Source organism: Scophthalmus maximus, chromosome 16 (assembly GCF_022379125.1).
Source record: "Scophthalmus maximus strain ysfricsl-2021 chromosome 16, ASM2237912v1, whole genome shotgun sequence".
Lineage (NCBI taxonomy): Eukaryota > Metazoa > Chordata > Actinopteri > Pleuronectiformes > Scophthalmidae > Scophthalmus > Scophthalmus maximus.
This window is the reverse complement of record NC_061530.1, coordinates 16642502-16665771: the sequence shown is the minus strand read 5'-3', so window position 1 is coordinate 16665771 and position 23270 is coordinate 16642502. Positions and strand designations below refer to the sequence as shown.

The window sequence follows — 23270 nt, the reverse complement described above, 5'->3', positions numbered from 1 at the left end:
ATGACCACAAAGAGATGAAAGATCTTCAATTATGAATTAAGATTGGAATCTGTGGACCGTTATTTCTCCTGATTGAATTCATGTGATGTGTATCCGACTACATTTTTACTTTTAATTGTGTTCAGAAATGAAAGGATATTGTCGTCCGGACGGACGAACAGGTAGCGTGGCCGAGCGGTCTAAGGCGCTGGATTAAGGCTCCAGTCTCTTCGGGGGCGTGGGTTCGAATCCCACCGCTGCCAAATTATTTTCATCCCATGAGGCGAACCAACATTGTAGCAACACACATTGAACTTGTACACAAGTTGTGACACTCTCGTCTTTTTTTTTTTTTTAACAATTGTTTACCATGTATAACCCGTGAAGACTAATACAGAGATAATAATGTCGCTGTGCATCATGGGCCCGGGCTCCTCCCCACGTGTGTGTGTGGAGCAGCGGCGTCAACATGGTCCCGACCGACAGCAGCACACTCCAGCTACGTTAGCCGGAGTTGAGACCACTGCTCCCGCACGCGCCGCGCTCCGGGGGGGAACCGTCCTCACTCGGATGAGAGAGTTACATCCGTACAGCGAAGTGTGCAGGTGAGCTCCAGTGCGGAAGGTGGCCGCTTACAACCAGACCCCACGACTGACTTGTCTCATATTTGACTGGCTAGCCGACCGGCTAACACCGGGCTAAAGTTGCTTTGGCTAGGCTACTTTGTAGCCTGTTTGCTAGCTCCGTTGCTTATACGTTGTTGTTTTTTTCCCACGAAAGAGAAGCTTCTTGCTCCTCGTCCTGCTTTATTGTACACACGTTTAGTTGTTTTTTTTTTATGCAAAGGAATGAACATGTGGAGCCTCAGTGTAGCGCAGGCCTGTGACAAGTGGCTGGAGGGTTTGATGCTAAAGTGCTAATGGAGCTAATGGAGCCAGAGACAAGTGCTTTTCTTTTTTATTTAAGTATAATGATGTGATTCATTGTTTTTTTTTTATAACAGTCTGACATGGCTGGTTAACATATTGAGCTTTTACACCGTTTGTTAGTAAGTGTTTTGTATGAAGGTAAGTCATTTAAATGTGGATTACATCTTGTGTTACATCATGAGAGTTTGTACCTGGCTGTGTCAGTGATGGCATCTCCTGACAGGGCTGCATGACTTGGGTCTTTCTGTCCACTGAACTTCACCTGGTTTTATCTCATCACTTATATCAGGTATATTTTAGATCTCCTGGAGACTGACAGCCTGCAACTCCCTGACAAAGAAAGAGTAACACTGATGTAACCTTGCTATGCCGGATCAGATGGTGCCTGTTCCTGCTTGTCACCTGTTTTCTTTGTCACCTGTGTGGGTGCAGCCACCTGGACACAGTGGTGTGTGGTGTGTGTGTGTGCATAGAATAAATCCTTATCATTTGCTGTTTTGTCTGCTTCCAGGTTGGATCTTTTAAAGATCTACTGCGGCTCCCCTCCCGTTTCTTCTCCTCTCCCCCTCCTCGCTCTGCTCACATCAATATGGCCAGCGGGGATGATGACGACCCCATTATAGAGGAGGTATGTCCACACACACACACACACACACACACACACACACACACACTGAAGTATTATAATCATAATCATATCATACTAACAAGTGTAGGTCCTGTAGCTGACTTGTTATTAAACTCATCCCTATGTAGCATATCCCTCCATTGTTGTCTAGAAACAATTTCAATACGCATCAGTGAGCAACACAATGTTTCATCTGGGTGTTCATCAATATGAAAATATGAATATGAACACAGCCACTGTGCATATGTAAAAGTAGTCCCCAGCAAATGCACCGTGTTTTTTAATGTACAAACTAAGCATTTTTTATTTTGACATCTGTTCATAATCTTTATTTGATCAGGTGATTTTAACTCTCCTTTGGAAGATAGATTTGAGTACAGTAGCTTAAAAAGTTTTACAAATGTAAAAGTTTAAATTCATCTAGTGGCTTTATTTCAAAGTCAACTCGAATGGTCACATCTGCCTGTTCCAAACACCAATTTGTGTTAGAGAATAACTTCCATGTTTCATCCGTTTCGTTTAGATTGACGTGTACCTCTCCAAAAGCCTTGCAGATAAGCTGTATCTTCTCCAGGTGAGGCTTTTTTTTTTGATGTTGTGGTTAATGCTGATGAATGCGACTCCCCTTTTTAACAGATTCCCTGAATTCATCTTGACTCTTCTAATCTGTACCGTGATTGATAGATTCAAGCGTCACGAGTCAGTAATCACCTTCATTGTTTTTCCGACACAGTACCCTGTCCGACCTTCCAACATGACCTACGATGACGTCAACCACTTGGCGGCTAAGATCAAACCCAAGCAGCAAAGGGTACAACAGGCTCCTTTCTAAATTAAAAGAAAAAACAAATCTTTATTCATCTGAAAGTGACTAATGTTTCATTTATTTTTTGCACTAATCAATTATACAGGTGGAGTTGGAAATGGCCATGAACACGACGAGTCCAAACTACTGTCGCAGTAAGGGAGAGCAAATAGCTCTGAATGTGGACGGCACCACTTTCGACGAAACCAGCACCTACTCAGTGTACGTCTCATGTTAAAACTCAGCTAAACTCTTTGTGTTAAATCCCTGTCTACTCTTAATGTTCGCTGCTAGTATCAAGAAATAATTAGAAATCTGCGGTTATTCACTTTTTTAAAATTGCACCTTTGGACACACCCAGGCTTTCTGTTTCCAGTCCCTATGAAATTCCCTAGATGTCAAACTATTCCTTCAAACCACTGCACACACTGGCAGCATTTTCCCAAAGGGAAGTTTTTGTTCACATCTCTTGAGAAATGAAGCAGATTTAATAATAAACCAGTCAACTTCTCTTCTCCAGGAAAATGATGGACAAGCAGACCTTCTCGTCCATCCAAGCCACTACCAACACCTCCAGATATGCAGCTGCCGTGTTTCGCAAAGGTCTGTAGTGCGCTGTAGCACAATGCTTGTGTAGTGGTTGGTCTAACTTCAGTGCTGCGTCTTGTCAATAAAGGAAAGGTCACACGTATGTTCACAAAGTCAAAGTGAATCGTTATCGGTGTTGCATATCTTATCTTTTAGTGTCAAGTTACATTCCACAGTTTCTAACTGTATGTTTAGGTTGAAGATACGTCAATATGTCAAGTCCACAATCAACCATATTGTTACCGATCAAAATCAGAACTTGTTTTCTGATTTTGTTTGTTATTCATGTCAATAGGTGAACTTCACGTCACACCTCTGACGGGAATCCTCCAGATGAGACCCAGCTTCTCTTACCTGGACAAGGCTGACAACAAAACCAGGGAGAGGGAGGCAGCCAACGAAGGTGGGGTTTTTTTTCAGCTTCTCCAAAATCGAATAAAATGTGTCCTTTTCAAATGTTTTGATTAAACAATCAATTGAGAGAACTCATTAATCTGCAGCTATTTGGAGTATTAAATTCATTTTTAAAGCAAAATTCTAGAATTCACCGTGTCCAGCTTCCTATATCTGGGATTTTATGCCTTTTCGGGATATCTGAAAATATATATATATATATATACGGCTTTTGGACTTGACCACACAAAGCAAGACATTTATAGGTTATCAACTTCCAATCTAGAAGAATATTTCTCTGTTTTCTGACATTTTATAGAGGCAATTTATTGAGTAATCTGGACATTAGTTGGCAGATTAATGGAAGCAATTGATAGTTTCAATCCTAAACTCGTCAAGCGCAGTTAACAATTACCTTAATTTATTTTGGTTTAGAGAATGTAGATTTCTGAGATTTTAGAGTTTTTGTGATGAGAACAATTCTGATCCATTTATTATTACACACACACACACGTCTTAGCTTGAAGCTTTCATCAGCTTTGAAAAGCACCTTAAAACCTTCTGACCTCAGTTCTCTGTCTGCAGGTGGAGATTCCTCCCAGGATGAAGCTGAGGAAGAGGCCAAAGCCATCACAGTGAGAACTTGTGCACACATTCACACTCTCACACATGTTAACACATGTAAACACACGATCACTCGCACTTCATGTGCCCAAGAAAAACCCCACATAATTTCTTCCACTCCAGGTGAGGTTTGCTAGGCCTGAGTCGGAGCAGGCCCGGCAGAGGAGGATCCAGTCCTACGAGTTCATCCAGAGGAAGCAGGCGGAGGAGCCCTGGGTTCACCTGCACTACCACAGCGTCACGGTCTGTCGCTCGAGACCATCTTATTTTAGTTCTGGATATGTTCTCGAATAGTGTGCTGAATTTTTATTGTAGCTTTCTCTCACTATGTTGATCTTATCCTGAAGCGTTTTTCTTATCAGCTTTGTGTTTGTTTTTTTTAAATGCAGGACAGTCGCTCAGAGCATGAAAAGCAGTACCTCTTCTGTCAGTCAGTGGACGCCTCCGAGAACTCTGAACTGGTCAAAACTCCTAAGTGAGTAGAATAAATCCCATTCCTTAATTTGGACTTGTATATATTTTCTTTTAGCTGCAGTTTGTCCATTTTCATTTGATTTTATTACACAAAAGACATTATTTTACGCTGTTCAATGTTCACTATTCATTGTCCAATGTTAGGAGTATTTCCACCACCATACCGCTTGTGTGCTCTGATTGAAACTATTACTACTTCCTATTTACTTATTTCATCAGGGAGTACCTGGCGATGCTGATGCCTCCTCTCGCAGAGGAAAAAGTGTAAGTTTTCCACAGTCCTCTGGGGAAAGAGCTTAGTTTAAAAAAAAAAAACTGGTTGACTGCTCCAGAAACGAGTCATTACCTTCATCTCCTTCCCGTTTTTCTTTTCTTGTCATGGTAGTGCGAAGCCTGTCGGTCCCAGTAATGTGCTCTCCATGGCTCAGCTCCGCACTCTGCCGCTGGGAGAGCAAGTCAAGACACTAATGAAGAACGGTACGTTTAAACTGATCATGTAAGGAAAAACCAGTAGTTTGTGACCCATGCCTTCTGTCTGATTATTCTGATTAGAGTGCAGAGTTAGTTAGTTTCTGAGCTGCTGGCTTCTTCCTTTGATCTCAGATGTTAATATGGTGTTATTCTTCCTGCTGTATCTTTGCCGACGTTTCTCGTCTGCAGTCAAGGTGATGCCGTTCGCGAACCTCATGGGCCTCCTCGCTTCGGGCACAGACTCAACCGCAGTGATGCGCTGCATCCAACAGGTGGCGCTGCTGGTTCAGGGGAACTGGGTTGTTAAGAGGTGAGACCAAGCAGCTTTTTGTTAAACGAGAGTCCCATCCTCTTGTACGTAGACATTAATTAAAAAGAAGAGTGTCTCTGGTTCAGGACAAAAGTCACAGAAAGATTTATTTCGAGGATTAAAATTATAGTTCAAATGAGGATTTCAAGTAAGGGTAGCTTGCTGTGTTTGTGTTTTTTTAACTTCATATTTTTCCACATTAATCTGGTGATCTTTCTGTATTATTTTTTTTTCCACAGTGATGTTCTTTATCCTAAAAACACCTGCAGTCCTCACAGTGGCGTCCCTGCTGAAGTGCTCTGTCGTGGCAGGGACTTTGTGGTGAGCTGTTGTCACTGATTATTTTAATGAATTTATCAAAAACTAAGCTGATGTTTTGTGTGGTCGGTGCTGATTTTGACTCTGTTGTTTCTTCGTCCCTGTGAAGATGTGGAGGTTCACTCTGGAGCGCTCGGTGATGAGGAAGGAAATTACATCCATCATCAAAGTAAGATATCAACATGAACAAAATGCCTGGAGCACCACTTACGTCTCTGGGTTGTGATTACATTTCTGCCAGGTCTTGAAAAGTGTTTCAAGATTGGAAGTAGCAGCGGAAAACTGGAATTGTTTATCGCTCACAGCTCCAGAGCATATGCTGCCTCAGAGGCTCATTTCATGGCAAATTAGTCCCACGGGGGTTTTACAGACATAACATACAGTGTTTGCAGAGGTGTCATATTTTCCCCTTCAAAACATCCGCCTGGTTGAGACTGCCCTGTTCATTTCTTTCTGTGAGAGAGCAGTTGATTTTGCATATTTTTCTTAATGAAAACGTGCAAGTACAGATTAAATTCGGCAGCCAGCTGAGCAGAAGCGCTTTGAACACTCGCTCTTGCTTCCTTCTGTCGCCCCCTCCGAGGAAGCAATTTGTTTCAGTTCACTCAGGTAAACATAACTAACACGTCCTCCCTCCCTTCCTCCCACCTCCGTCAGCTTCCTCCGGAGGATGTGAAGGAGTTCCTTGAGCACGTGGCAAAACCGCGGCACAACCGGGGCTGGGAGTTCCTGTTGCCGACTGATGTCGACTTCGTTAAGAAGCACCCAGACGTTGCCCACAGGCAACACATGCTGTGGCTCGGCATCCAGAGCAAGTAGGCTACACCCAGAGAAGCAGGAGGAAAATGTTTATTCCATATTTTTCTTGGAGGATGGTTGGATTATTTATCAAGACTGAATTCTACCAATCTGTTCTCTTGTTATTAAGGTTGGAAAAGGTCTTCAACTTCTCCAAAGAAGACTTTATGCCAAAGAATTGCCCTCAGCCTGGTGGGTACTGACTTGTATCTGTGACAGCCAACTATTAATAGATGGCACGTTAAATATTCAGCAGAGATTCATTTAACTTGTCTTGACGTCTGTCTTGCAGAGCCGGTTGTTGTCAGTGGAGAGCAGCGTCTGAAGATGGCTCAGGAGCGAGTGCATGAAAACCAGTCGTCCCTGCAGAAGGAACTGGACGCCAAAAGGGCCGGAGTCGGCGGCCAGGTCAAGCGGGAACCCGCCAGCGACAAGGAAGACGAGCCCATGGACACCAGCTCCGCCTCTTCCCTCCCCAACGGCTCTGTGAACGGGTACCCCAGTTCCACCTCGCCCGCCTTCGAGCACACTAACGGCAACGGGCCGTCCCCGGAGCTGCAGGACTTTGTCACAAAGACTTTCCGGAAGCATTTTGTACTGACGCTGAACGAGTTGAAGAGGCGGTTCAACCTCCACCTGGCCTCCATGCCAGCAGGTTGGAACGTCTTCCACTCCGTCTCGGATCACATGCTGCAGGATACCATTCTGCTCTGCAGCTGCAAACAGATCATGGTGCCTGTGAGTATTCAGGCAGGGGAAAAAAAGAGATGGATTCACAAGGTTTTACTCCCGTTTTCCTTTCTTCTCTAGGTCTTGGTCTCTCACGTACGTTCTCTAAACACATTCCTATGACACAAAACCAGCGGTCGAAAGAAACGCATATTCTTGACAATCTGAACACATCTATAACAACTGTCTGGTTTAAAACCCTGCAAAGGGCTGCAGCGGGCGTGGGTGTGATACAAAAGGTAGCGTTGAAAAGATGATTGAATGCAAACCCTAGAAATTAAGATTGAGAAATTATCAGGTGGCAAAACTCTGCACAGAAGTAATGTGGGAGAAGATTTCACAGCTTCCTTTATCTCAATGGTTGCACAGTGGATTTGGCAACATGAAGCGTGATGTACGCAACAAGGCGTGTGTAATGTTCTATCGCAGAGTATTGTAAAATAGGGTATTTTGAGTAAAAACTATTAGTCAGGTACGCAAACAAGTCATTTCACAAGAAAATACAGATATTCCCTTGTTCTAGCTTTTCAGTTTTGAAAATTTGCTGCTTTTCTTTGCCTCTATCAGCTGTTTCCTTAGTTATAAGTACAATGCACATTAATCAGCATTTGTGTAAATGTGTGCCAATGATAGCCAGATGGCTAATTTTCATGAAATGACAGATTGAGAAACCATGATGATGCAGCAGGCAACGGGAAGAAGGAAGTGACCACGTCCACTGTTTCTCCACAGAACAATGTTGTTATACAGAATGAGTTTTCCCCTCGCCGTCAAACATCAGTTAGCTTTGGTTTCACCTCAGGGGGAAGAAGAAGAATTAATTAGTCCCCTGTTTTATCTGCCCGTCAGGTCTGTAAGTGCACAGATTATTATCCCCTTTGTCTGGGATTAGGATTTGCTGCGGCTCAGCTCTGCTCTGTGGATGCGTAACAAGGGGAGTTTTTGTCCCTGCAAGTTTGAATGCAGCCGATCAGTTTTCTCCCTCGAAATAACGACATTAACGGTCACATTTCCCTGGGAACATTTTGCTCCCTGTAAAGGAAATGGAGCAAGGCAGACGTGGTTCTCAGGTTCCACTCAAGTCCCAGCCGCCACCTGAAACCTTTTGTGCCCTCTGGGTTTGGACTAAGGTGACTACTTGTTGGCTGTATATAGTTTGATGTGGTCTGTTACCGGTTGTGTTTGTCTCATTGTGGTGTTTGCTCGTAGGGCAGGGACTGGCTCGGTCCGTGACCCCTCCTCTTGTCTCATTAAGCAGCCAGGTTTCTGGCCAGAACCAGGCCCAGGACCAGCCCTGTCCCAGCTTAGGTCTGCTTATCCCATCTGTATTCTTGTCGTGAGAGGATTTCCTACGCCGCAGGGGAGGGAATGGTCGGCCGTCCGCCATCTTCATTACGCAACAGATTGTTGTCCTCGAAGCAAAAAGCTCATTACCGCAGAAGCGAAGGGTTAATCCAGCAGGTTGTTTACAAACGCAGGCAGATCTGGAGTCAGGGGACTGAGGAGACGGTATTGTCTAGATCTGGTGGGTTTATAGGTCAGTTGTGTCTGAAGGGTTAATTCTGCTTTGGCGTTTTGAGTCTTCCGGTGGTCGGCCCGAAAGGAAAAAAAAATATTTTGCTTTCAAATATTGAACTGTTGCGTAAAATGCTTGCACACGTAAATTAAGGTTTTGATCCACATGCATGTTTTTATGAAAAACACGCTTTCTCGGCTGAGCATCTTTACTTGTGTGTTACGAGAGAGGACGGAACTCGACTTGGTTTACCTTCCAAGCAGGTTTACAGATTTTAACCGGTAACTTGAGTTCTTTCCTTCCAACTTCAGTTTCCGGCTCAGACCACGGCGGCTCACGACGAACAGAAGGTGTTTGGTTTGTGGGAAAGTGGAGAGGAGTTCGACAAGGTAAACTCTCACAACGTCACTCTGTGTTTTCGTAAAATCTTCTTTCGTAACGTCCTTCCTTTAGCTTCAAATTCAACAAAGTCTCACTCTGGTCAGGAAATGAATGGTCAAATTGGCCACAAAAGCCGGACTTTTTCTCCAAATAAATCGTTTTGTGCGTCTCATCTTGTAGCACCGCCGGCTGCTGTACGACCTGTTCACGAAGAATTACCGGGTCAGGAGGAACATGGTACAAGTCAAACTGTCACAGGAGTTCGGGGAGGTCCCTAAAGCGGATGTCGACCGGCTGCTCAAGGTGAGACGGGTGACGAGACTTAACGCTCTAACTTTATTTTGTTTGTTTGTTTGTTTCCCCTCAGATATAACTTGTCCTCTGTCGTTCCAGGAGTGCTGCATCAGTCAGGCGGGCATGTGGTACCTCAAGGGAACAATTCAGTCTTGACACTGAGACGCCGCCCGCTGTGGTCACCGTCAGCCAATCAAACCCTCTCCTGAGGTGTCCAGTGGGAGGGCAGTCAGCGAGATGAGAGGCCAATCACGGCTCGCCCAGCTCTGAGGGCTGGAGACTCACTGGAGGAAAAAGATGTCCGCTCTGCTCAGAGCGGGAAGCTTTTCTTCTTTCAGCCGAAAACATTTCTGACTTTAGCGCGAGCACTTTGGTGCCGCGCGGCGGACACTCGCACCAACAGCTGGAGGAAATACGAATATTTAAAAAGAAAATGAAGAAATGGCCAGATATGCTTTACGGTTTGTCTGTAGATTTTGGGATTTATGACCTCATGTTTGATTATTTTGGGATGCAACTTTTACCAGGTCATTTTACCAGGGGGTGTTACCTTTGAGAAGCAACCACGGCTCAGAGTGCTTTCATTTTACTTTATTTAACTTTGCCAGAGAAAACTTTGATTTACTTCATCAACAAAGCAAACAATTGTAGAAAACAATTCACGTAACTCTTTTTTTTCTGGGGGGGTCTTTGTCATCCTCAATACACAGTTGTAAAAGGAGAGCTTTAAGAGTGGATGGTGTGATGTGCTCGGTTAAATTGTGTGAAAGTACAACATGGGGAAAAGTTGCCAAAAAAGTCGACATCCCTCGAAGCAAAAGGGAAAAAAAGAAAAGATGCAAAAAGTCTCGAAAGTCTTTATCCTCATGTTATTTCACTAAAGTCTTGGACCTGGTCACTGCTTCATCAAATGTGGCTTTTCCCGCATCTCTGTATTATTCAAATTTAAAATCTGAGGAGGTGGAGGATGAAAACGGTTGATGATGTTGAGGTTTGTGTTTCTTGGTTTTCCTTCTGTCAGGATTTAAATTTTTTAACGCGCTGCACAAAGAAGAAAAAAAGTAATGGATGTCTTTGGTCTGTCGTCTGGGTGATGGAAGAGTTGTTACTATGGACGCTGGTGTATCGCCATGTGCTGCTATCTCTGAAGTGCCTCTGCCTCACAGAGTATTCAGGACAACTCCCACTAGTTCATCGGATGAATCGCAGGAACTGTAACGAGTTTTAATTTCTCTGAAGACATTTACAACTTAAATATTAATAGTTCATGTCGGGCGAAATTTAGGATTTTCTACATCAGCAAATGACGGTTGTATTTTCTTTTTCCTCATTGGTTTGTTACTTTGCTCAATAAACGGTGTCAAGTTGCATGGAATGTTATTTTTGTCTTTTTTTACGTTTGCATATGTTTACAAAAACCAAATTTACGAACTTATCCTCTGACGAAAGACGTGTACAGGGCTCGGGGTTTGTTGAAGATCTGACTTGAATTTTTTTATGTCTATTCTTTGAGTTTAATTTTTAGGCTGACGTGTTTTAAGTATTTTACAACATCAGACAAAAGTAAAAGGATGATTAGATCATTTTCAAAGTGATGCGTGAAGTTTGACCGCGACACCAATTCTGTTAATAAGCTTTAAATGTTATTAAAAACTAGACTGACTCCGCAAAAGAAATCAATAAATAAATAAAGAAGACGCACATCTGCCATGTCAGCTTGTTTCATGTTTTATGGCTCAGAGCGACAACAGTAACTGTGAGGTCCGATCATGAAACAGGTAAAAGCACGTCGTACATACATTCTGCAGATTAGATTTGAAACAGTAGCACGTCACGTTTTGCATTAACTACACACGAGAGGAATATAAAGTGTCAGGAGAGCAGCAATAATGCCTGTGCAATTCTAAAGTGCATCTCAAAATTGTTTTTTTTTTTTTTACATCTACACACATGTGCACGGTCTTTAAGCTTGAACGAGGACACGGGAAAAACGTCAGGCAGCAAACTGCAACAGAAGTGCTGCTGGGAGAAAAAAAGAAGAAGCTTCTAATCATACACTGGCTTCCTGAGGCGAATATACCAGGAGGCCGCTACATCATCAAGTACATGGAGAATTATTGTTTTTGTAAACGTCATAAACATAACATTCACTCACAGTCGTCTAAACCTAACACGCAGTAATCAAGTATAATTTCAGGGATGTACATGTTACAGTTGCAAAAAATCCTAATAATATTCGAGCACCTTGAATCGCCGGCTTTCACTTCTGATAGAATCAACTTCATTCACCAATATATCAGATACTGTATTCATCCTCCTTGCATTGATCGTTGTTATAGGCGCAGGCGGAACTATCACCAATACGCCTATTTTTTTTTTTTTTTTTTAATAGTTGCAAAGAAGAAAAATAAGTTACAAACGTTCACATTAGCCCAACAGAGGGTCAGTAAACAAAACAGAGTAAATACAAATGGAGCACTTTTATTTTACATGTCTGTGACTTTCTAAAAGAAGTTTCCTGGGAAAGTTGAATTTACTTTAAATCAGTTTAGAGCCGAAACAATTTATTGATCGCTGGAAAATGTATGTTTCATGTTATTTTTCACAAGTGATTGTATCCCTAATGTAATATACATTTTCTGGCTCCAGCATCTCAAATGTGAAGTTCTTTTCCTTTTTCTTTTACGTCATTGTAAACTGAATATTTCTGGGTATCTGTGTATTTGTCAGACAAAAAAAAGTGTCATGCTGATTTCTGGAAATATGTGATGGATATTTTTTTCCCTGATCAATTTATGACCTAAATTATTATTTTAATAATCTTTAATGAAAATAACTGGTAGTTGCACAGACCCTACAGCAATTCATTACTTCCAGAGAAGAGAGAAATTGAATTCAAAACTTAGATTTTTGCATCATCATCTGATCAGCTTTGTCAACTTTCTACCTCACAGCAGAAATATTTTACCTGGTTTCGAACGAACTGAACCCAGTCTCCACTTTTCTCCGTCATTCGAACCAAATCGCGTCGTCGGCTCTTCCGTCTTTTCCAGGAAACTTTCCGTGAATTTACAGTAACAACATGTCGTTTTTTTTCTTTCTAGGGGAAATCAAGTGGAACCTACAGGACGTGTGGAACACAGTTTTACAGACAGGATTATTCCCCAGAAATGATTTTTCCACACCACAGGCGCTTGTTCAAAAACAGGTGCTGTGCAAAGTGAGGTAGAGCGATCGCACAGTGGAGGCGGCGGCGTGAGGCACTGGTGTTTCTGTGCAAAAGGAGCCACGTCTGAGACTGGAGAGCTGGTGGAGGCCGGGGGTCTTCTGGTTTCTCTGCATCACTCTTACGTCTCAACACCTTCGCTGGGCATTTCTGGGCAAATAACGAATACAGTGAAGTGTCGACTTAGCTGCATGTGCTGCTGGAAAAGTCTTAACAAAGAGTTTCCCTCTGGAACTGGAAGACGATGAACTCATCCTGCAGCAGGGGCCTTCTTTTCTTTCGTTCTTCTGGAAGCGGCTAATGATAAGCAGGCAGCGCGTCACCAGCCGGGGGTCTCCCCCTGTTTTCGATCAGGTCCTCTTTGGTTTTCTGAATGCAGGAGAATATTTCCCTGAAGAGTTCCTTGTACTCTGGCTGGTGAAAGTCGCCCTCAAAGTCCTCCACGTCCGTCAGGCCGGGACAAGCGGCGGCGAGGGACGGAGTCTGGACGGATTTGTGGCTCTGCCCGTCCTCCTGCCCGTCCTCCTGCTCGGCCCCCTGCGGCCCCGGGTGGCAGCGCCGCAGCAGATCGTCGTACTTCACCTGCAAGGCACTGTACTGGGCGTCGACCTCGTTGAGCAGCGAGATGCCGCGATACTTCACCACCTCCGCCCGCCGCACGCAGGAGCACTCGTGGTCGTAGACCCGGTCGGGGGAGGCGGGCGTCTGCGGCGCCTTCATCGGCCTCTCGTGGCCCCAGCGCTTCAGCACCCAGGGGCTCCGGCCCGCGGCGGCGTCCCCTTCGCCCTCCTCCTCCGGGTGGAGGAACAGCGAGTCCGACAGCAGGCTGTGGAGGACGTCCGGCCTGCGGGACCTCTTGGAGGACTCGGACTTCCAGAGCTGACGAAGCTCTTCGGCCTCGCGCTCCAGCTCGAGCACTCTGGCCTGGAGGAGAGAGAGAGGGAAGTGAGTTGGAGAAGAGACACAGACTGAACTTCAGTCCAAGACAGAAAATGCCATTTAGGGCAGTGGCGCAAATACTTTCTCCATCATATGTTAATGATGCTGAACTACTTTTAAATCTGACTGTATCCGTCCCAAAGGTCACGCTGAAAGACACACACCTGACATCGCCCCATCCCGACCAGCTGCTGCTCCAGTGCCGCGTTCTCGCCGGCGAGCAGCTCGGCCTCTCGCGACGCCTCCTCCCGCCGAGCGCGCTCACCGGCGAACTGCGTCTGGAGGCTGCGGAGGGACTGTCGCAGCGACGCCTGCTCGTCCTCTCGCCACGACACGTCGGAGGACTCGGGGTCGTCCGAGGGTTCCTCGGCATCATGGTCGTGCCTGCACAGAGGCACAGACCGTTACAAAACCTCTTCAGACATCCATCATACTTCTTCGACCTTGAACATTATTATGTGGTTCTGTTTTGGACAGGAAACCTTGCTCGACTCGTACATTTTACATTTCTGCCTTTTCCTCCGTCTTTATGAAATCGCCTTCACGTCTTTCCTTGACCTCATGACGAGGTCAACATGAAGTAGTGAGTAAAATCCATCTTTCATTTAACCAATATCTTTTATTTAACCACACAGGCTGATTATTTAGCATTGTCTTTAGCATTTTATCTTTCGTGTGTGCTTCTTTTTTTATTTTTATAAAAGGCAGAACAAAGTGAAAGGTGACAGGAAATCAGAGACCGAGAGAGATAACGTGGACCAAAGGTCATGAGCCAGTTTCAGTCTTAGAGGATCACATACTGTGCATGCTGACGGGTAAACTGACAGAAAATGTATATATTAGGATTTGGCAAATGTCTGGCAAATATCTAGCAAATAGTGTTGTGGATAAAAATGCACTTTATTTTTCGTCTTTACCTATAAATAGCCAAGAATTTACTGTGGATATCTGTGTTTAATTGTGTACATATTTCTAAGTATGTTACGTACAAGTATACGTATTTGTTTTTACTAAGATGAGCCAAACTAATGCACAGCTAAAGAGCAGAAAAGGGGAAAACGCTGCACAGGTTATGTAAAATTAAAAGATACGGCAGAGAAAAGCAAACTCAGCGAAGGAATCGAGAATGTATCGGTAGAACCGAGGTGATTAGAAATCAGCTGACCAATCAATTGCAGACTGGGATATTGCGATATTGCGATGTTGGGACATGTTCTTGCTCCTCCAGCTCAGACTTTGACCTCCTTCCTTCCATCCCCTCATCCACTGCACCGCAGCTCCGACTCTCCCCTCCGTCCTGCTTATCATCAGTCAGATGTGATTTGGATTTGATGTCAATGTTTTTGATGGAGCGTTTCCAAACAGGATTAGACTCCTCAGAGCCTAATGAACTCTTATCTCGGTCCAGGGCCCCGAGAGGAAGTGGCCACGTCGCCAAAAAACCCCCCGAAACATTCTGACTCCCGTGAGAGAGACGTGGCCGACGGCCAGTGAGCAGGATTAGCACATGGAGGGGAGCTAAAGCCAAGAGGAGGATTTACCGCTTCCCCCTCTCGACACTTACGAAACAGCTTTAAGATCAGTGACGACGCAGTTTAGAGTTTTGACTAGGTTAAGGAATCATTTTATAACAGAAGTTCTCAGAGAGTTTTTGAGGAATCCTCTCGGATTCAGAGAGAGTATTTTTTGTGAATGATCGATCAAATGTTTAATAAACCTAACCCTAAGCCAAAGATATTTTCATTTGAAAATTATTTAAATTTGTCTGATAAATGAAACAAATTGTGAAATAAATTATTTTCCTGCCAACCCCCAATAATCTCTTCACTTTGTTATCATCTATCATTTATGATGTCCAAAGAAATCCAAAGTGATACTTTTTTATCCGAACGGCTGCCCAAAATTCCACAATATTCAGTTTCTGAATCATCTAAAAATGGTAAACCTCTGTCTGCTACCATATTATTCGACTTCTATAAATACAGGGTGAGAGAGTGTGTGTGTGTGTGTGTGTGTGTGTGTGTCCTCACTGGAGAGTGTTTTGCAGCTCTTTCAGGCAGGACACACTCTGACTGCTGCGGGTCGACCACCCGTCTCCGCGCGGCGCCTTCTGAGGCCGGGGACTCAACATCAGCTCCTCCACCTGATGCTGCAGCTCCTCCACCTGCGTCTGCAGCTGCTCCACGGTTTCTGTCAGCCTGCGCAGACGAAACAGAGCTCCGTTAAGTTCCCGATTGAGGTTTATGTTTCAGTCTCAAAGACTTCACCTCCATCACAGACCAGGGACACGTGTCCATTACCACATCTGCCGTCTTACCCCTGGATCTTCTGCTGCGCCGTCCTGTTGTCCAGAACCAGTTTGTGGTTGCTCTGCTCCAGCTCTCGGGCCGACACGTCCAGCTGCTCGTACACTTTGGCATGTTGATCGTTGACCTGCCTGAGGAGCTCCACCTGCTTCGTCAGGTACTGGCGGAGAGACGGTGTGCAAGTGATGAGAGGAGAGCGAGCGGGACCCGGGGGGGGGGGAGAAGGAATGAAACATCAAGTCTACCCTTATCACCATCGTTATTGTTATTATTAGAATTAGTTAGACTGAAATTATACGTCCCAATAGAGAAAAAACATAATGCGACTTTATCATCCAGAAAGGTTGAAAAAATTCAGACAAATAGGAGAAAAAGCAGAAATAGTTCTTTAGAGGAAACAAGATGAACAGAGATGAATATGATTAATGACAATTTATACTGTGGGTGAGATGAAACGTGCCAAAAGCTTATAGAGAAAAAAGAGTTTGAAAGATTTTTAACGTCTCAAGTTTGCTTCTAAAAGTTGTGTGATGGAGTCTTGGATGATGTCCATCATCTTCATCATCATCATCATCATCATCATCATCATCATCACAACAAAAGCATTTCAGTTCTTACACCTCCGTCCTCTGATTCATCTATAATAGTTTTACTACAAAATGTGAATTAATAAATAAAAATAATAATAATATATATTTTTTTAACAAAGCTCAAAGAAACTTTTCATGGGGAATGTGTGATCCATTAAATCAAGTTAAAAATTATCAACAATCAATTTTTTTTTAAACTTTATTCTATTTTGTTTCCCTGTATAAACATATTTATATACATTTTTTATGCTATTTGACTGTGTTTTCTTATTCTATAAGGTTTTACTGTTAATTCCATATATTTCCAAAGCTTCCATTTTACACTTTGATCCTTTATTAATTCACGTTTGTTACGTATTGAGTCATCTACAGTCTTGCTCTACACAAAATTTCATTGCACTTGTACAATGATCATAAAGATATCTCTTGCTAGGTATATTAAAATTTCTGCAGAGTCGGAGGGTTCCAATAATCAAAATGGTGCTCATAAAAGAAACGAACCCATATTATCATTATTGTTATTGTTATTAATTGTGTGTTTTAGGTGCTAATTATACATTTTTCCTTTGGCATTAAAAGTGCAAGAAAACACTTTTATTTCCCAGCTACACCTAAATTTCTCTAAAAGCCCCGTCGGCGGCTCCTCCAAGGAGACGTTCCTCTATCGACAGACCGGTTATCTTATCAGCTGCTGCAGCAAGAACACCTTGAACCTTTACGTCACTAACAACCTGCCCGGTGAAACCAACAGACCGAAAAAAACACACACACATGCACACTGAACGTCAACTTCACGCTGACAAAGAACACACACACACACACACACACACACACACACACACACACACACACACACACACACACACACACACACACACACACACACACACACACACACACACACACAGCTCAACATATCAAACTGCACAAACAATCTGGACATAGACAAACAGCCAGAAGTCAATGAGTAACAGTGTATGTACAGTACGTCAACGTTTTTACAGTTCTGTTTTTTTTATTTTCCCTGCGTGTCCGCTGCGTTTCCCGGCAGAGAGCGACAGTAGACGTAAAGGGAAGCCGGTGATTGATTGCGACACAGGTCGTGAGCTCGAATGAGACCCGGGACGTCACAAGTGTCCAGGTCTTAAAGAGATTAATCGTGTGTGTGTGTGTGTGCGTGTGTGTGTGTGTGTGTGTGAGTGTGTGTCAGCAGTGACATGTATAGAGAGAGGTTTACTGTGGCTGAGGCTTCAGACCGACCCCACTCAAGGAAATTAAAACCAAGGCCTTTAAAAAGAAAATAATCCTGGTAATCTGTTAAAAGCATGAGTCAATATTGAGTTTTTGGTATTTTAGTTTGAGATAAAAGACCAGGAGTTAAGGTCGTGAAGATCCGGCACATTCCTACATGAAAACATAGCAGAGAGACGACAAGTAGCACAATAGGATAAAGTTTATAAAAATATTTTTTGTAATCGATATAAATCTTTATCATCTAGAAAACAGTAAATTATAATTAAACTTAACTGTTTCACATGCTTTCCATAATCATGAAGCTGCATTATAACGATAACAATAACCACCTATAACTGACTCCATGAAGAACTGATGGTTACTAATTCATATGACGACAAAGTTTGACAATCAACTTTTAAACTCAGTAAACAACATTATCGTCATTTCTATCTCGTCTTTCACCACGTTATGTTTGATTGGTGACCAGTTGTTCAGCATCTTATTTGGATAATCTGGAAATAAAAACAGCTAAATTATCTTTTTTTACACACGGACTAGTTGCATGTTGCCCCGAAATGCAAAAAATAAGAAATCTGTGAATCCTCCTCTACTGCTTGTAAAGCGAAACATGCCTTGCATGTTGTTTCTTTTCACATGTTGAAGGAATGTCATTGTATTTATACATCTCGTATATAGAGGTAGGGTCATTAAAAATACTACGTTTTCTTTCAAATTTTCAATCCCAGGTGAAGACCTGATGAGAACCGGTCTTCACCTCCTCCTCAGTGGATATGATGCCCCCGTACAAGCAGCATGTTGTGTTTTGACTGATGGTACAATTTATTACTAAAAAAAACCAACTGTCCAATCCGGCCCAACCGCGGCTCTGCTCGGGGCGACACTGGATTTCGGACGAGGACACAAAGAGTCACTCAGGGCGACAGACATCAGACACGGGGTCTCACTGTACCTCGATCTCCTGCAGCTGCTCCTGGTTGTTGCAGTACATCTGCTGCAGGCCCTGCTCCAGCTCCCTGTTCCTCTCCAGCAGCGTCTTCCCGAGCTCGGCCGCCAGCTGCAGGTCTGCAGGGGAGACGGGGACAAGGAGCTTTCAGCGCCCACAGGTCGCACAGTGCACAGGCGTGGGGATACCAGCAGCTTTGGTTGGATGGTTGCTGGCAGGAATCCACTAACCTGCACCTTTCTTTTCTTTTCTTTTTTTTGCGTTCTAAATTTGTGCCACAGGGTTTTATCCACCTTTACAAACCAGACAGACATTTGTCCAAATTGGTATTAAAGGTCTAGGAACTGCAGGGTTTTTTTCTTACAGTATGCACCTATGAATTATTGCATCCACATCTAACAGGCCTGTTTAACAAAATAGTAAAAAAAAAAAAAAAAAAATGATGACACATTAGAGGAGAATATTTCACAGACAAACAAGGCAATAAAGACAGAAGGGACGGATGGAGTGAAATCTTCATGTCAGACAGACGTTTTTGTTTAATTTTTTCTTCCACTTTGCCGCATATGTGAGAGTGATGCTGACTTCTGCCTCCCCCCCCCCCCCCCCGGCAGCCTGTCAAGGAGCTTCACTTCCACTGGAGCAGCGCGTGAACCAATCAAACAGCCCCGACTGCCAATGATGAATATTATAGTTCCATACAAATATGGCCCTCGGTGCACCTGCAGGTGTTTGAAACGCGATGTGTCGGGATGAAATGTGTCTTTCGACACTCAAATTATATATATCCATGCAGTTTTTTTGTTTGTTTTAATCTCTCAAGGGTCATAGACAAAGACTGAGAGGAGACTGTACCATGTTCAAGGTCCTGCTTGTCGTACCACGGTTCCTCCTCCTTGATCTCGAATTCCTCCTCCACGGTCGAGTCCGTCAGCATCTTCACCGCCGGAACCCGCTCGCACACACTTTTTCAAAAGCTGGGCCCGTGAACATGACACCGTTTGTCAACCGGCCCCTCAGTCCACGTCCTTCCCGCCCGCACGCACCCGCAGCCGGCACCGGTGTGCGCTCATCGCCGGGACAGACCGACGCGATCAGCGCTGATGGAACCTCCGCTGCCACGAGGGACCGTTTCCGGCGTTTAATTTCAAAATAAAAGCAGCCATCGGTTTGGTTGCCATGGCATGGCCCATTGAACACGAGCACAAGGGAGCTGGAGCTGCGGATGAATAAGTAAAGAAGGTAAATGATCCCATTTATTTATGTTTTGATGTATATTAAGAGACACAAAGAGCAACACAGCAACCACAGATGCAAACCAATCACAAAGAGATACAGAGCGTCCACGAGAGACACAACACTGCTGTAGAGCGACATGAAACCACTGCCAAGACACACAAAAACCAGAAAGAGACACAAAATGACGACTAAAAAACACAGAGCGTCCACAAGAGACACAGCGCAACTATTATGTCATATTAAACAACTACAAAGAGACACAAAATGTCCATAATAAGATTCACAATGACTACGAAGTGACACGTAAAACAACTGGAGAGACGCAAGTTGTACAGGAAAGGACAAAAAAAATGTCCACGAAGAGATGAAGAGAAACACAAATATTGTGTAAGTGATTCATTATTGTTCGATTTCTCAAGTGAAAATGTCGAAACTCCTCTCTTGAATGTGAATATTTGCTCATCTCCTGATCTAAAACTAGATTTGGACTAAAACTATTATTCTCCTCATATACTGAATAACAAATTAGTGTACGGAAAAATATAAAAGTCAGTTTGTGCTCGTTCATATTGCATAGAATGAATGTTCTTATTCGTGCAGCCACACCAGCAACACAAATTAAACTGGAAATAAGAAAAATATATGTTTCTCAACTTGACATCATTGAACAGGATTTATTTCTATATGAAGGATGTAATGTTAAAATATGACAAAAACAAGAAATCCATAACTGTCAACCTTGTGTTGGTCTAACACAAATAATTATTAATTAGTCGTCTGATACATTTTCTTCACCTTTTCTTTTATAATTCACATTGTACATCTGCATCATAATTCAATTGGGAAGAAGTTTGAATCTTGTATTAACAAATAATCCACTGTATGTTGGGTTATTTAGTACAACGACAAAGGTGCATTTTGTTACTCTTATTTTGAAGAATCCACTGAGCAGTTTCCGGTATAGACCTGTCTCTCTCTGTCAACTTCACCTCCACCTGCCCCTCCCTCGAGAAACCGCAGCCCGCAGAGTCTCGGAGACCACACGGGGGCGCTGCAGCGACAAAACACAACTTCAACGGAAACTGCTGTACTTCATATTTTATATTTCCATCCATACATTTCCTGTGAATATTGAACTTTTTATACTGCATTTAATTCACCTGGAAGATGGAGACAGGCTGCCTTCGATGTCTGTCAATCCATATCCAGGAATTTTTGTTTTGTGACAAACAAATAATTCCCCTTCGTTGTTTTCCTTGACAGTCACGTGTAGGATTGTTAAATAGAATAATAATAAAATTCAGAGCTAGTGTGTGTGTGTGTGTATTGCAGGCATCACTTACAACCAGTTGGTGGCAGTGTAACGTCACATTTTGCTTAGATCTCCTTGCTCAGCACAATGCACCCATCACAGAAGAAGTCATCATGTAAATCAGACAAAGGAGACATCCTGTTCAGCAACACACACACACACACACACACACACACACACACACACACACACACACACACACACAGATTGACAGTGAATAATTTATACGAATCCATTGGAAGGAATTAATTTGATCAAATAGATCAACACAGCACCAGGGTTTTTGATCCACACTACACACAGACTAAGGCGTCTGGTCTGCTGCACAGTCAGATTTCAGTTTCACTATCAGACGCAGACGGATGAAAAACATCCTCCATGAAGGAGAAACATCCTCTGCCAGCCGACGACAAAAGATTTGCTACTCTGGACCCTGAGGAAGACGACGGGCACATCCTCGGCCTCTTCACCTTCTCTTTCTTTGTCCATCGCTTTCCTTTGTTTTTTAAAATCATGCCAAACATACACCTCTGTTTCATCCTTGGTTATCTGTAAATCTGTCTTTTAATCGCATCACCATTTACAGAATTTGCAATGATTTGATTCACATTATGTTCACCTCATTTATGCTATGAGGCCAGTTAATAATGTACAGTTAAACAAATTCAGAAGGCTAAAAAATGACTGTTTGTGGACGGGTACAGGTGCACGTGTGCGTATACATTTGAAAGACAAAAGATCCAATTCATGATTCAGAAATTTCTAATGATCAAGTGGTGAAGGATTCTCTTTGTCTCTATACTCTCTATCCCTAACCCTGACCCCTGACCCCTGACCCCTAACCCTAACCATAATCTCACCCTATACCTCCTGGATTAAAAAGCTATTTGAATATAGAAGACAACCAAAACAAATCAGCTGTTCTCAGGTTTTATTTTGTCATAATACAGTTTTGTGGTGAAACAAAATAAAAAATCCTCAATTGCCAGATTCAGGGTACCAGCTCATCGTCTTTCTATGAATGATGACAAACGTCTCCGTGTGATTATATCTGCGGATGTCAGTGTCGCATGTTGTTCCACCACTGTCCAGAGGATTATTTTACATTCTGACTTTGAAATTTGGGACAGAAGATCAAGTCCCCTCAGAATGAATCCTTCTAAAGTTGTCCCCTTTGATGTTGAACCATAATCCACTTTTCCCCTTTTGTCAAATTCTTTTTTTCATGATGACGTTCACTGCAGAAATCATGGCAAACGTTCGCATGTGAACTACACATTGGCATGTTTGAATAGTCTCTGTGAGCATTTTGTCTTCATCCTAAATCAGGTCAAACCCACGGTTCTGTGAGGTCGTGTTCTTCAATTCAGATGTAATTCATAATATTGTGTGTGATCAATGGCAATAACTCAGCGGTTGCTCAGCAGGACCTTGAGATTTCTCAGCAGTAAAATCTGGACATCCATCCTCTTTTCATCTCCAATACTTTGGTGTATGACTAAAATTGAGTCACTTAAAAGCAGGAAGCTGAGTCAGCCGCTTTGCTGTGGGGGACGGAACTCAGTCACTTGACCTCCGGGGGCCACATCATTCATCCAGGCCGAGGATTAGATGCTGTAACATCACAAGCGTTCCCTTTAAGGCCCTCTGAGCTCCAGCTCTTTCATGCCGTGTGTGCTCTGCCTCCCTCTTTCCTCCATCCATTTCTTCACCCTGATTCCTGCATGGATCTCTGTTTTGTCGCTTGTCAGCGAGGATGACAGGAGAGGCGGAGCAGGAGGCGAGAGCCCCTCTGTGGGGATGCGGCTTCTCAGAGTGATAAAATGAGCTGTGATCTTTTTTCTTCTTTCTTCTTCTTCTGCAGAATCAACACTCTTGTTTCCTATCTACATTTAGACCCGTGGCATTTTTTATTTTATGGAGGCTGCATCGCTTTTTTCATTTTGCGATTTCACTGCGTGTGAAATGCCAGAACGACAGAATGGGACCCCGTGGACTCCTGTAACCCCCCACCCGCTCCTCTTATTTCATCTCCCTGTCAGAGAATGATTAGAGGTGTACTGCAAATCATTCCGAGGTTTCCAATCATGTTTTCTCTGTGGCATCTTCAAGTGGCACAATGATGGGTTTGCAAATGAAAGCAACTGAGATAAACGGAGGGGGGAAATTGAAATATTGCAAGCGAACAGGATGATTATCGCTGCGCTCCTCATCCTCCCTG

The 23270-nt window shown here is 43.4% G+C and overlaps 2 protein-coding genes and 1 non-coding gene across 4 annotated transcripts; 2 read left to right on the top strand and 1 right to left on the bottom strand.

Moving 5' to 3' along the window:
- The first annotated feature begins 160 nt into the window (after window positions 1–160).
- Window positions 161–242, top strand: trnal-aag. The gene has a single exon. It is a non-coding gene; the product is annotated as a tRNA-Leu (tRNA).
- A 166-nt stretch (window positions 243–408) lies between these two features.
- On the top strand, window positions 409–10255 carry polr3e (polymerase (RNA) III (DNA directed) polypeptide E). The gene is made up of 21 exons (XM_035613471.2): window positions 409–584; window positions 1420–1536; window positions 2060–2110; window positions 2270–2347; window positions 2448–2563; window positions 2862–2944; window positions 3225–3332; window positions 3908–3957; window positions 4070–4189; window positions 4336–4421; window positions 4640–4684; window positions 4806–4897; window positions 5081–5201; window positions 5441–5522; window positions 5629–5688; window positions 6177–6334; window positions 6448–6509; window positions 6610–7055; window positions 8874–8951; window positions 9124–9246; window positions 9337–10255. The coding sequence occupies exons 2-21, from the start codon at window positions 1498–1500 to the stop codon at window positions 9391–9393; spliced, it is 2055 nt and encodes a 684-aa protein (XP_035469364.1). The 5' UTR covers window positions 409–584; window positions 1420–1497; the 3' UTR covers window positions 9394–10255.
- Window positions 10256–10949: 694 nt separating this feature from the next.
- Window positions 10950–19622, bottom strand: LOC118287876 (cerebellar degeneration-related protein 2-like). Of its 2 annotated transcripts, XM_035613496.2 has the most exons (7): window positions 19354–19622; window positions 18505–18617; window positions 15720–15868; window positions 15433–15600; window positions 13567–13786; window positions 12848–13387; window positions 10950–12669 (listed from the first exon to the last, which is right to left on the bottom strand). In XM_035613496.2, exons 1-7 carry the CDS (start codon window positions 19433–19435, stop codon window positions 12592–12594), a joined length of 1350 nt encoding a protein of 449 aa, XP_035469389.1. In that variant the 5' UTR covers window positions 19436–19622; the 3' UTR covers window positions 10950–12591. The 2 variants fall into 2 exon arrangements, with proteins under 2 accessions (XP_035469389.1, XP_035469388.1); XM_035613495.2 differs by having other exon boundaries at window positions 10950–13387; window positions 19354–19621.
- Window positions 19623–23270: the final 3648 nt, after the last annotated feature.